The 12,834-nt window shown below is 60.4% G+C and overlaps 2 protein-coding genes across 5 annotated transcripts; both read left to right on the top strand.

Moving 5' to 3' along the window:
* Positions 1-2,279: 2,279 nt before the first annotated feature.
* Positions 2,280-5,694, top strand: REEP4 (receptor accessory protein 4). 4 transcript variants are annotated; one of them, XM_045195861.3, is made up of 9 exons: positions 2,282-2,418; positions 2,708-2,730; positions 3,292-3,364; positions 3,742-3,818; positions 3,912-4,032; positions 4,428-4,541; positions 4,945-5,080; positions 5,222-5,376; positions 5,469-5,694. In XM_045195861.3, the coding sequence occupies exons 3-9, from the start codon at positions 3,305-3,307 to the stop codon at positions 5,532-5,534; spliced, it is 729 nt and encodes a 242-aa protein (XP_045051796.1). In that variant the 5' UTR covers positions 2,282-2,418; positions 2,708-2,730; positions 3,292-3,304; the 3' UTR covers positions 5,535-5,694. The 4 variants fall into 4 exon arrangements, with proteins under 4 accessions (XP_024416536.1, XP_024416535.1, XP_045051796.1 ...); XM_024560768.4 differs by lacking the exon at positions 2,708-2,730 and having other exon boundaries at positions 2,280-2,418; positions 4,951-5,080; XM_024560767.4 differs by lacking the exon at positions 2,708-2,730 and having other exon boundaries at positions 2,280-2,418.
* A 7,031-nt stretch (positions 5,695-12,725) lies between these two features.
* On the top strand, positions 12,726-12,830 carry HRURF (HR upstream open reading frame). The gene has a single exon (XM_045195822.1). The coding sequence runs from the start codon at positions 12,726-12,728 to the stop codon at positions 12,828-12,830; it is 105 nt and encodes a 34-aa protein (XP_045051757.1).
* The last annotated feature ends 4 nt before the right edge of the window (positions 12,831-12,834 follow it).

The following is a 12,834-nucleotide window of genomic DNA, read 5'->3' as shown; positions in this document are numbered from 1 at the left end:
TTAGCAACCCAGTGTAACTGGGTGATTATGTCAACAGCTCAGGACCAAAGGCCGTGAGAGGCAGAGTCCAATCTCTCTACCAAAGCTGAAGAGGGTGACCCCCAGCTGCCAGCCTCATGCCCCTCCATGCTGAGCCCTGCTCTCAGCAGCAGACTTCTCACATCTTGTCCCTTAGACTTCCCAAGCACAGTCATCAGCACCAGGAGTCTCCATGTGAGAGACCATCCCAGCTGGCAGGGCTTAAAGTGGGCACAGGGGAGCTCTTCCCCAGCGAATGGGGGTAGAGAGAAGCATGTGATGCTGAGGTCACAAGGCAGCTGGAATGAGGGGGGAGGGGATGAAAGCTGCCCTTCAGCAGGTACCTGAGAGCCTGAGAGTCACAGGTGCTCAGTCAGCCCAGGCACCCTTCCCTCCTGAAGCATGGACATCTCTTCCCTCTTCTGCAACCCCCTCCCTCACCCCGTACCCCAAGCTGCTCCCCTACTACATTGGTCACATCCTTCCTCTCCAAGGACCGTGCCTAGGAATGGATGGTGGGATACCAGCCGTTGGCATTTCTTGCTCTTTCACTGCAGGGTGGGAGCCAGGCCCAGGGAAAGGGGCTGGCGAGGTGAGGGGAGGCAGCAGGGCCAAGGGGGAGCTTCCCCTGTGGGCTGATTTCACTGCTAGCTCTCACACTCAGCCACACCAATAAAAATGATGATAATAATTAAGTATAATCACAATATGTTTTCATTGATTTATTTATTCCCAAGAAGCCTCCTTTCCCTGGCTCCCGTCATTACTTATTTCATCCTTTTGAGGGGCAGTGGGCGTTAAATGCAGCTCCAATAAAAAGTAGTAACTGCCCATTTCCCACCCCCACAGCTCAGTGCTCAACCAGTACAGCGTGGGAGGACGCTGGGCTACCCAGTTTCACAGGGGAAGGAGGAACTAAGCAAGAGAATGCAGCCTCAGGTGGCAAGTTGTAGAAGCAGCACAGTTTGCCTTTTCTTTGGAGCCTTTCACCTTCTTCCAGGTATACACCTCCCTCCCAGAGGAGTGTCTTTATTCCCCGTCCCCTCCCAAAGTCCCCTCCCAAAGCCATCCGTAGAAGAGTGATCAAGCTCAGCATTTATCCACCTGCCACCAGGCGACATTGGGCATGTAACTTTTCACCCCTGAGAGTATTTCCTAAATGGTTAAATGCATGCATACATACATCTGTGCAAGGATCTTTGTAAAGATCAAGACCCCCGCACACAAAACTTCACTACAAAATGGCAATCAGTGATATTAAGCTCTCAAGGATATTTGTGTTCGTGGCTCAAAGGAATAGGTGGAATTTCAAACTTCTGGTGAAGAAGACATGCGGACTGGAGGTTCTGCCCAGAATCTCCCAAATCCTCAGCTCTGCGGGCTCTGACAAGGTACCCAAACAGAAGTCAACAGATGGGGGTGAAGAGTCACTCAGGTTCCCTCTCCTCATTTCCTCTCGGTTTTTCCTCCTGTCAGTTCGGCATCTTTCAGGCCATCCTGAGCTCTTGACCCAGTGGGGTAAGACCCGGATTTACTGGCGCTCAGCCAAGCCCCCTTCCAGTTTGTGCCTGAGCCTCAAAGGGGACCTCCACCATCGCGCGCCCGCTCCCATTTTTCGGACGGGAAACGAGGCAAGGGGGGAAGGCCGTGATGAGCCCCGGAGACTCTGGAGTCCAAATCTTCGCTTCCTCCACCTTCTCCTCCTCCTCATCCCAGTTTGTTTGTTGCCGCTTCCCACCCCCTCATCTTTCCAATTAGGCCAGCTTCGTTACTACCCTGACCAAACCCAGAGTCCGAGACGCCCCGCCCCTTAAGGTGCGGGACGGTCGCTCCCGGATCTCGCCCCGCCCCTTTCAAGACCGCACTGCGCCTGCGCCACGCGCCGGAGCCCTGGGGTTGGGCAGATCCAAGTTCCGTGCAACTTTCAAGTGAGTTGCAAACTCCGCCCCGAGGCCTGGCGCCCAGGGACCCGGAGACTCGCGCGAGCTAAGGCCACGACCCGCCCCCCCACCCCCCCACCCCCGCGGCCTGGGACCCGCAGCGACGCGACGGCGAGGGCCGAACTGCTGGTTCTCCAGGGCAGGAAGCCCAGGTCGGAGCCTTAACTGCCTGGGCAGCGCGGCGTGGCGGAAGAACGCGCCTTCCGGCACTGGCAGCGAGTCAGGGCCTCAGTGCCCCAGCCTCCTCGCCGCGGTCAGCTGGTCTCCTCGCTCTGCGGAGTTAGGGGCAACGGGCTCTGACTCCGCCACGGGGCAAGACGAGCGCCCGTCTGGTTCCCGCACCTCCGCCGATTACCCCGTTCCAGTCCCGCGTGAGCGTCTTTCTGGGCGTCTTCTTGGGGGTCAGCCTTCGCCCCTGAGGCTGCAGGATGGTGTCCAGGATGATCTGTAGCCTGGTGGTGTGAGTATGACAGCTCTCACACCCCCTTCTCCCCGGGTGCCAGCCCCCCCGCCCCTGGGGTAGAGCCTAGGAACATCTGGTGGGAAAGGGGACTTTCTGAGCTCTGTCCCACCAGCCCCTCCATCCCAATCCCCCCCGCCCCTCCCTCCCCCCCACCCCCCACCCCCCCACCCCGCCCCAGCACTCGCCGCAATAGTTAACGGATCTGCGGGACTGCACGAGGCATCGGGCACCGCGGGCTTATTGCCCCAGCCCCCAAAGCCTCCTTGACTGATGGCGACCCCTCTAGGACTCAACACACACTGCAAACAGGTGCGTGGGGTGGAGGACCACAGGCTGGCTCTAAGCTCCTTGGCAAACACAAGGTGTTGTGGCATGTTGTGGGCGGAGAATCCAGGTGCCTGCTTCCCATCTGAGCAGTCACATGACTCACCACCCTGGCCTCACATCCCTACTGTGTCCTACTCATCACCTTTCAATACACTTAAGTACCTGGCTTGAAAATCCCTGTCTGCAGCTTGGCAGTGCCAGGTGTGGTGGCCCTGGGCCTGATTGCATGTCCATGGGAGGGGGCAGCCTGGTGCTCTCACCAACTCAAAAGGCTGCCTCCCACCCGTCCACCTTGTTCAGTGGCTGTGTGTGCCCTTGTACCCATGGGCCACTGGACAGGCTTGGACAGGCTGGGGATGTTTGTAAACAGCAGGGTGGGGAGGTGGCCTCCAGGGCACTGACTCAGATGCAGGTTGTGCAAGCCAAGCGGGAAGAACAGGGTAGGCACTGTCACCGCAAACCCGTGGGGGAGGTAACCACCTATGGGGGGCAGGGCATGGTGCTCCTCATACTCCCCCTCTGCTTTTCTGGCTGCTCTTCCAGGCTGGTGTTTGGGATGCTGTACCCAGCTTATGCTTCCTACAAGGCTGTGAAGACCAAGAACATTCGTGAATATGTGAGTGTGACAGTTGGCTAGGGTGGGGTGGGATGACAGCCTTGCGGGGGTATGGTAGTACTTGGATAGGTGGGGAGGGTCTGAGCTGGCCTCCCTCTCCTCCAGGGGCATCATTGGCTGGCAGATCCTGAGTGCAGTGAGTGTGGATGGAGGGAGAGCTATTGAGATGCCTGAGTAGGAATTTGGGGGGTGAAGCCTGCTGGGGCTGGGTGCAGGAATGAGTGGCAGTTTCTCAGAGGCAGCTCTCTAGGGCCATCCAGGTGCCAGGGGAATGCAGCGGGACAGGCTCTCTGGCATCTTGGGGCTGGGTCAGCCAAGGACAGGGGAGTTGCTTGGCAGGCTCAGCCTCTGACCTCTCTGCGCAACCCCCACCCCAGGTCCGGTGGATGATGTACTGGATCGTCTTTGCACTCTTCATGGCAGTGGAGACCTTCACAGACATCTTCATTTCATGGTATGGGTCCAGGGGCTCTGTGGGCCATGGGAGGGGGTGCCCCATCCTCAAACTGGCTCTCTGGCTGACCTTGTACCCCCTGTGCTCCGACAGGTTCCCTTTCTACTATGAGATCAAGATGGCCTTCGTGCTGTGGCTGCTCTCCCCTCACACCAGAGGGGCCAGCTTGCTTTACCGCAAGTTTGTCCACCCATCCTTGTCCCTCCATGAGAAGGTACCCTAAGGGGAGGCAGGGAGTGAAGCACAGGGGTGGGTGTAAGGGAAAGGGCCCCGGAGCTTAGGGCATGGAGGGACACTTGGGTTCTAATCCTAGTCTGTGGGATCTTGACAACCTGTTCTTCCTCTCCTGGGATAATCAAATGGGGGCACATGTAAGTGGCCTTTTGAGTGTGTGAAAAGTCAGCTAGAAGTTGGTTTGTGAATGGGGGGGCTGGAGCATGGCTATTCATTGAAGTGTGGGACTTGGGGGGCAAGGGGGACACAGCTCTTGGTGTGGTTGCCAGCCCAGTGTGGGTGGGCTGGGAGGTGTGGCATCCAGTGACTTCTATGGGTCTCCAGAGGAGGAGTGACTCAGACTGTCCCCTGAACTCTCTGTGCCCTGCTCCGTAGGAGATTGACACCTACATTGTGCAGGCTAAGGAGCGCAGCTATGAAACAATGCTCAGCTTTGGGAAGCGGAGCCTCAACATCGCCGCCACAGCTGCTGTGCAGGCTGCCACCAAGGTGCCCTGGGCCCCCGCCCTCCATCAGGCCCCTACCCCAGTGCCTTTTGGGCAAGTCCAGCTCTCTCTGTCCGTGCAGTGACAGATAACAGCTGTCCATACCAAGTAACAGGGGTAAGAGGTGACAGGGGGATTGCTGGCAGGAGTGTGGAGCTGGAAGTTCACACTTCTCGGGCTCTGACACTGGCCGTGAACAGCTGTTCCCGTTCTCTGGGCTTTAGTTTCCTGTTGTTACCATGAAGACCCAGAGCTAGAAGGTTGCTGAGTCGCTTTCAGTTCTGAGGCCTTTGCCCCAGTGAATACCTGTATCCCTTGACTTCCCTGGGCAGCTGCCCTGGCTAAGGCCACTTCCTGCTAGGAGCCTGTCCCTCCAGCAGGTGATGCAGTGCCCCCCTTCCTTGCAGAGTCAGGGTGCACTGGCCGGAAGGCTGCGCAGCTTCTCCATGCAGGACCTCCGCTCCATCCCTGACAACCAGGCCCCTACTTACCAGGATCCCCTCTACATGGAGGACCAGATGCCCCGCCACAGACCACCCATTGGTGAGTGGGCAGAGGGACCTAGAGCTTTCCTGTGAGGGCTGGCTTCCTCCATGTGAGCTGTGGCTTCCCCCAGAGCTCAGCCCCAGGCCTGCAGACTGAATGCCCTGCTTAGCCTCCTCCACCTCCCTCTTCTCCACACAGGGTACAGAGCAGGGGGCCTGCCAGGCACTGACACTGAGGATGAGTGCTGGTCAGATACAGAAGCAGTGCCCCAGGGGCCACCCAGGCCCCGAGAGAAGCCTCTGAGCCGCAGCCAGAGCCTGCGAATGATCAAGAGGAAACCGTTGGTGAGAGAGGTCAGTGGCGAAGAAGGTGCAAGAGGGGGGCTGCTGTGGCCCTTCAGCCTGGACCTCTCATGGTGTGCCCACTCTCTCTCTCTCTCCCACAGGGCACCTCACGCTCCCTGAAGGTCCGGACAAGGAAGAAGACAATGCCCTCAGACATGGGCAGCTAGGGTCTGCACAACCTGCCCAGCTTTACCTCGTGCCCTGGGGGCTCCGGGGGCTGTGGGAGGGGCCCTCTGGCTGCACGTTGGGCCTGCCTGCACCAGCTGCCTCTGCCCTCCTGGCACCTGCAGTTGGTTAAGGGCCATGCGCAGAGATGACCTGAAATGTACCAAAGCCGTCTGGGCCGAGGGCTCTGTTTATTGTCTTTCCCATCCTTCTGCCGTTGCAGGCATGGGACCAGAGCCCTCCCCAGGCCCTTCCCCATACCCCTGTGAATGAAACCAAAGCCCGCTCTGTTGTGTTCATTCCTTCCTGTCCTTCAAATTACTTGACAGCCTTCTCCAAGGCCTGGTGTGTGTGCCCTGGTTGTGTGTTTTGTGTTGGTGAATGAGGTCAGGTTTGTGCAAGTTTTGATAAATAAATACATGAAAGTATCCTGTTTCTCCTGGTTTGTATTCCCAGTCCTCACAGCACACATTATTAAACAGTTTCGGATGAGGGCTAAAGCACAGATTTCCAGAGGGACCAGTCTTCAGGGGGAGATATCCATTGACAAATAAGTGTGATATGGCAAGTGCTGTCACAGAAAGTTCTTGGGGACCCTTGAGTTTCTGTACACAGGTAACGTGGGGAGCATTGCACGTCTGTAGAGTGACCGCAAGAGGGCAGCAGGTGCCAGAGTCTGGGCTGCCCCCAGCTTCCAGGTCAAGGAGGGCGGGGTTCAGAGAGGCTGGCCAGAGCCAGTGCCCTGCAGGGGCCTGGCTGCTGGTTGGCTGGAGGGAAGATGCGGAACTCGGGTCTGGTCTGGGACAGCCCTTCCTGCTGCTTATGGTCATTGGTCCTCAGTCTGCCCCATCCACGGAGTCTCCTGTGTTGGCCTGCGACTCGGGCTCGGTGCCTGGGTTGGCTCCACCCCCTCTACCCTATTCTTGGGGCAGCCAGTCAGGTTCTGCCCTCTCCTGCCCCTGGATGCTGGTCTCCCTGCAGTGTCCCAGGGCTGCTCCCTTCTCCCACCCCCATGCCTGCTTTTCCTTTCCTCTTTTGATTAAACAAAGAAGTAGGGGAGAGTGTCCGGTGGAGAGGGGGAAGACCAGGCGGTAACCAGCAGTGACCTGAGGAGCATGGATTAACTCTTGGTGTGGGATTACCTGGGTTTTATTTGGGAAGGCGCTTAATCTGCAGGGGGTGGAGGGTGGCTCCTCAACATTTTGGCGTTCAGTGACTTCCTAGCTTGGTGTTCCCTTGCATCATGGTGTTGCCTTATCTCTTCATTTATTTATTCAAAAAAAAAAATCTGTATTAAGCATCTACCAGGTACCAGGCACGTTGCCAGGTACCAGGGACGCAAACCCAGTAATGGCTAGTGCCTGGGACGCTACTACCCCAGCAGGTGCTGCTCTAACCCCCCGACGTGTTAACTTGACCCTCACAGCAAACCCCAGGGGTACAGGCTATTGCTATAATCTCCACTTTACAAATGAGGAACCGGGCACTGAGAGGACAAGTTAATTTGCCTGAGGCCACACGGCCAGTAAGTGGCAGAACTGGGCTCTGAACCAGGCTGCCTGGCTCTAGAGTCAGTCAGAGTACTTAAAACGCAGTGCAGAAGTGGCATAGATGAGATACTTCTTGCCTGGGAGGCAAGGAGGAGACTAGGACGTATCGAACACTGGTGTGCCCCTGACCTTGTACTGGGCACTTGATGGAGATAATATCCTTGAATCCTGCTGACAAGCCTGAGGTCATGGGTTACACCAATTTTACAGATGCAAAAACGAAGACTCGGGGAGGTGAAGCGACTTGTGCACATAGTTGTGCTGCCCGTGGGTGGGGGTCCCGTGTCCTGAGGCAGGCCTGCCCAGAAGTGGCCTTGGTAGAGGTGGAATGGCAGGATCCACACCTGTGAGCTGAGCGAGCAGAACAGAGGACCATGTGATGAACAGAGGAAAATGAAGCAAAAACTCCAAGGGAAGGGGAACTGGGGGGACCTGAAGTTGCAGGGGGTGAGGGAGCTCACGTGGGAGCTGGCCTTCATCTGACTTCGTCCCTAGGATGGGGCCTTGGAGTGAGTCGGTGATGCCGTTGCAGGTCCGTGATCTCCTTGCCCCACAGCCTCCTCGCTGGCCCTGGGGCCCCTCGACCTTGGCCCTCAGCCCCCGGCTCCCATTTCTGTCGGTGAGCACACAGCACTCAGTCCCACATCAGCCTCCAGACCTTTGCTTGCGCTGCGAGGACCGCCAGCCCTCCCAGCAGTCTTTCTTTCCCGGCCTGTCATCGCCTTCCTTCGGGCCCCGCTTTTTCTGAAAAGCCTTCCTGGACTTGCCAGCCCTCCTCGAGCTCCTAAGTCTCCCGATCATGGCCTGCTCACCCTGTCCTGGGCTCAGGATGCTGGGGCTGTGCTGGTGTGCCCTAGCCTGCCCCTCCCCTCCTTCCCAGCTGGACTCCCCTACCCCCAAATTGCTCCAAGTGCCCTACCTCTGTCAGCCTGGACTGTTGCACGGCTCCATGCTGTCCCCCTGACGTGCTCTTCCTCCCCCACCCCACTCACTATCCTGTCGCCCTTTGCCATTTGAGGCCCACTCAGACCTACCCCCCCAGGCCCTCTGTAGGCTCTCCCCCCGCCCCCTTGGACTTGAGTGCGCCTCCAGACTGCACCACCTCTGCTCATGTACTAGCCTCTGTTTTTGCCTTGAGCACATCGAACTTTCTCCCCCACTGCACTGTGACTTCATAGAGAACAGGCTGGCATCTTTTCCGCTTCTGTATCCCAGCCAAGGACAAATGGCGGTTTAGCCAAAGTGAAGTACCATGAAGTCCTACTTATTATCCGATGTCTGCGCTTGAGCGTCACCTCCTTTGGGAAGCTCCACTGACTTCCCCACGGTGGGGCTAGGAGCGCCTTGGAATCGTCAGGCGGGTGTTTGCGAGTAAAGGAACAAACGCAGGCACTGAGTGTGAGCTCCCCGAAGTCCAAACAGCCTCGCTTTTGCCCCTGCGCCCTGCATCTCCGCGCGGCCCATCACAGAGCCTTGAAAATGCCCAGGTTTCTGTGACGCACGTTTGGCAAACGGCTGCTGCAGTTGCATGGGTTCCAAGACATCTTGGGGCCAGAGGGGAAGGGTGAAGAGAATTCCAGGTGCCAGGGCACTTCTGGCCAAGCCCATGAGTGCTCCTGGGGCTGGGGTGTGGCGTGTGGGTTGGACTTCCCTTGGAGCCTGCCCTGTTCTCTCTGAGGGTCACCAGACATCTGCCAGCCCTGCCTTCCTCTGCATGGGGCTCCTGGCCTGTCTTTCACCCTCTTTGGCCTTGCCCCTAGGGGAAGTCTAGCTAGGCTGTGCTCTGGCCTGCCCACGACCCCCAGCCTTCCATTACCCACCAGTCTGCCCACTGCCTCCCAGGCAGGAGGATTAGGGCTGGGCTGTGCTTCCAACTGGCCTGAAGCACAGATGTGTGGGGCTCCGTGCAGGGCACCTGGTGGGAAGATGCAGGGGACTAGTTCAGCCCCCCTCAGGAGCACACACATCTGCTTGGCCCAGGTACCAGCCCCTCTGGATCAGGGCCCTGACCTTGCTCCTCAGCCTCCTCATCTACCCTGCCTGCTTCTGAGGGCCTCCTCCATTGCCTCACAAGCCCCCAGGCTCAGGAGCCTCTCCCCTTCCCGCCTCCCCAGTGCTCCACCATCCCTTGGACCTTCCAGGTGGCTCCTCTGTCCCCTTGCCTCTCCACCAGTCTCCGCCTGTAGCCCCACCCCATGCTGGTCCCCCTTCCCGACTCTGGCCTCCATGTGCACGACCCCACTGGTTTATTTTCAGCTGCCACTCTGGGTGGTGGCAGCATGGTTAGCCCTTTGTTTCCACACAACTGTGGCCCAGGAGTTGAGTTGGGGAGCCCTGGTTGGCACTGCCCCACCCTTGAGCGGGGTGGAAGAGGAGCACTTAGGCCCTTGCCCTTTGTCCCCTTGTCCGGTGCCCAGAATCAGGGACTGGGATCCCCAAAACTGGGGAGGGGCAGAAGCCTGGCAGGAGGCAGATGCCTGCTGCCCAGGAGTTCCTGGGGGCCAGAGCTGAAGGTGCTAATGTCCTGAGCAGGGGCAGACTAAGGTAGCTCTCTCTACCAGGTGGTTAGACTGCCCCAAGGGAAGGTTGGGGAAGAGGGGGAGGGGCGCTGGGGAGGCAAAGACTGAGAAGAGGAATTGGGTCAGGGATGTGGGTGGGTGGGTGAGGGGACGCGGGCATCTGCCACAGAGCTTCCTCCTGGCTCCCAAAGCATCTCCACACTTCCCTTCCTCTTCCCTCCCCCCAGGTCCTGGGAGAATTCACCCCGGTATTCCCCCTCCCCCATGCCCCCGCCCCAGGCGTTGCCACAAGGGTGGGGGGTGGGGGGAGGCCAGCCTCAGCTGTCTGAAGGATGGAGGGGCTGGGGAAGCAGGGCTAGGTGCCCAGACGGCCGCGTGTGTGGGAGGGGATGTCCTCAGATGCCCTCCACCCGGCAGTCCCCGCTCTGACGTGGGTGCCCCCCCTCTCCCCGCCCGGATTAGTGGCAGCTTGGCCTGACTCTCCGGGGCTTCTTCCCCCACCCCCGCCTGTTGCCCTCCCCTTGGCAGGGGGCTGCTCCACCCGAGGGGCACTGTGCTTGCCCAGGTAAGGGGCTCTGGGGACAGCGTGAGGGCAGCTGGCTCCTCAGTGCTGCTGTGCTTGTCAGCATGAATGTGTGTCTCAGTGCGTGTGTGTGCGTGTGTCAGTGTGTGAGGGGTTACTGTGGGGCTGGGTGGGCCCACGCGCGTCTGGGGGTGCTGGTCAGCTTGCCTTTGTCCAGGAGCCCAGCACCGTGTCCACGAATTGTGTGGCTTTCCTTCTGCGTTTGTGTCTTTTGTATGTCTCCTCAGCTCTGCTCCGTCCTCAGGCACAGAAGAGCCGGCTACCAGGGCTCTGTGGGCCTGTGGCTTGGGCCCTGGAGCAGGATGGGGAGCTGAGTGAGGGTGGAAAGGGGCTCCTTACCCCACCCCACCCCTCTGACACCCTGGGCATTTTGGGAGTCCTGAGCCCCTGTCCTGAGAGTCCTGGTCTAATCCAGAGACTGTGACCTGACAAAGCAGACATGGCAACTGGAGTGGGGTGGTGGGAAGTGCCTGTCCCTGCTCCTCTGGGACAGTCCCCATCCCCTTTGGGGATGACAGTGACAGGCCCTTAGGGCCCTGGACAGCCCAGGCTCCCACCCTGCCCTGACCAGCCTCTTCTAGGCCCCAAGCCGCAGGAACCTCTCCCCAGACTCCCCCACAAGCTCCAGCTGCCCAGGGACACAGATGGGGGACCACAGGCACACCCCAGCTCCCACCTGCACCCTGGAGCCAGCTTGGGAGTGGGAGGCTGGGGTCTGGGGTCATGGGATTGCAGTTCGTGGTAGACCCTTCACAACCGCTGCCCCTGGCACACTCAGGTCTGGCCACCCCTCAGGGGAACCGGGGGAGGAAGGCAGTGTTAATAACTCAGTCAAGTAAACAACCCCTACCAGCTTGCCCGGCCACAGAACTGGCCTCTGGGGGGACGTGAGGGGCCAGAGGGAATCCACTCCAACCTGACCCAGGTCCTGCCCAGGGCAGCCCCTTCAGACCTGCTGTCATCCCAGACCCTCCTCTTTCCCTCAGCTGGTGAGAGGACCCCCACCTCCCCTCCGGTCCTCTGGAAGGAAGGCTCCCTCCCTCCGGGTTCTCCTGGCTCCCTTCCCCAGGGATGGCGCTGTGACCCGGGACCCAGCCGGGCACCAGAGGACTCATCCCTGCCATGGGGTGGGTGGGGTGCCGCTGCCTCCCTCAAGTCACGGGCTGGGTGAAGGCAGGCCAGGGATGGCTTCCACAGGGAGGCAGGGGAATCTCGGGGTGGGAGGTGGGCGCCTGAGGGGAAGGGAAGCGCCCGTTGGGCGTGTGGGTTTCTGTGTGTGTCTGAATCTGTCTGTGTGTGTTTGAATCTGTCTGTTTGTGTCTGTGCTCTGGAACCACCCCCGCGGAGGAGCCGGGATGCTTCCTCGGGTGGAGGGTGCCCTGCTTTCCCATTTCCTCTCCTCCTCTCTGTTCCCTCCCAGGAGCCACTCCCATGGGCTCCTCTCCAGTGCTGGGCCCAGAGCACTAGGAACAGGGATGGGGCAGACCCCCAGAATGTGAGGCGGGAGCAGGTGGTGGAGCTCAGCTGGTCCCACCAGACACTTGGTGAAACCGAGGACCTTAGAGCAGGGGCAGGTCAGAGCCCAGGCCTCCCAGAACGGTGAACACGGAAACCGCACCACTGGGCCTCGGGAGGGGGCTTGGGTCAGAAGGTGAAGAGCAGCGTGCACAGGTGAGGAGGAGGCAGGACAGACATCGCCAGCGGGGTGTGCCCATGTGCCAGAGCTGGAGAGGACCAGGAGCGAGTGGTCCAGCAGGCACAGGGCCGGCTGGCGTGGGTCAGAGCGCCCATCACTGACCCGTGAGAACCCGACTGCCCCTGCCAGCTCTGGCACTGTCCCCTCCCAGCCGCCTGCTCTAGCACCCCAGGGGGGCACCCCTCCCCACCATGGCCTGGTCCGGCCCCTCCCGCCCTTTGCTCCAGTTCCCGGGCTTGGCACCTAGAGTGGGGGTGCTGCCCGCCTGCTAGGCTCCGGGGCCGGGCCCACGGGAGGGTGGGGCGGCTGGGAAGCTGGCACGCTGCCCCCGGGGAGCCTCTCTCGGCAGGCGCCCGGGTGCCGCGGGGGGAGGGGGGAACAAAGGGCTCATTCTCCCCGTGCGCAGCCGGTGGCATCGCCGGGGCGTTGGCGGAAGCCCCCGGGGCCTGGGAGGGGGGCAGGCCCAGGCGGGGCCGCCGAATCACGGGCTCCTGTTTCCCGCAGGGTGCTGGAGGAGGAAACCGGCGGAGCAGCTTCCCCACTCTCAGTTGCGCGTCTGGCGATGGCGATCAGAGGTCCTGCTGCGCTCTCTGCTGCGCTCTCCCTCCATTAGCCGCGCTGCGACGCTTTGCGCCCTCGCTGGTGCCTCTCTCCTGGGTCCCGAGATCGGCGCCCCCTTCTAGGCACGACCCCCTTCCCCCGCCCCTCGGCCTTTCTCCCACTCGGCTGTCTCCGACCCGGGGCGCGTGTTCCCCCCGGCCCGGCTCCCTTTCTCCCTCCGGGGACACCGCTCCCTAGCCCCAGCCCGGCCCTCCCCGCGGCGCAGCACGGAGTCTCCGCGTCCCATGGCGCAACCCACGGCCTTGGCCCAGAAGCTGGTGCGGCCGATCCGCGCCGTGTGCCGCATCCTGCAGATCCCGGAGTCTGACCCCTCCAACCTGCGGCCCTAGAGCG

This window comes from Desmodus rotundus, chromosome 9, assembly GCF_022682495.2.
Source record: "Desmodus rotundus isolate HL8 chromosome 9, HLdesRot8A.1, whole genome shotgun sequence".
Classification (NCBI taxonomy): domain Eukaryota; kingdom Metazoa; phylum Chordata; class Mammalia; order Chiroptera; family Phyllostomidae; genus Desmodus; species Desmodus rotundus.
Note: the sequence above shows the minus strand (reverse complement) of the source record. Positions and strands in the feature narration are given on the sequence as shown.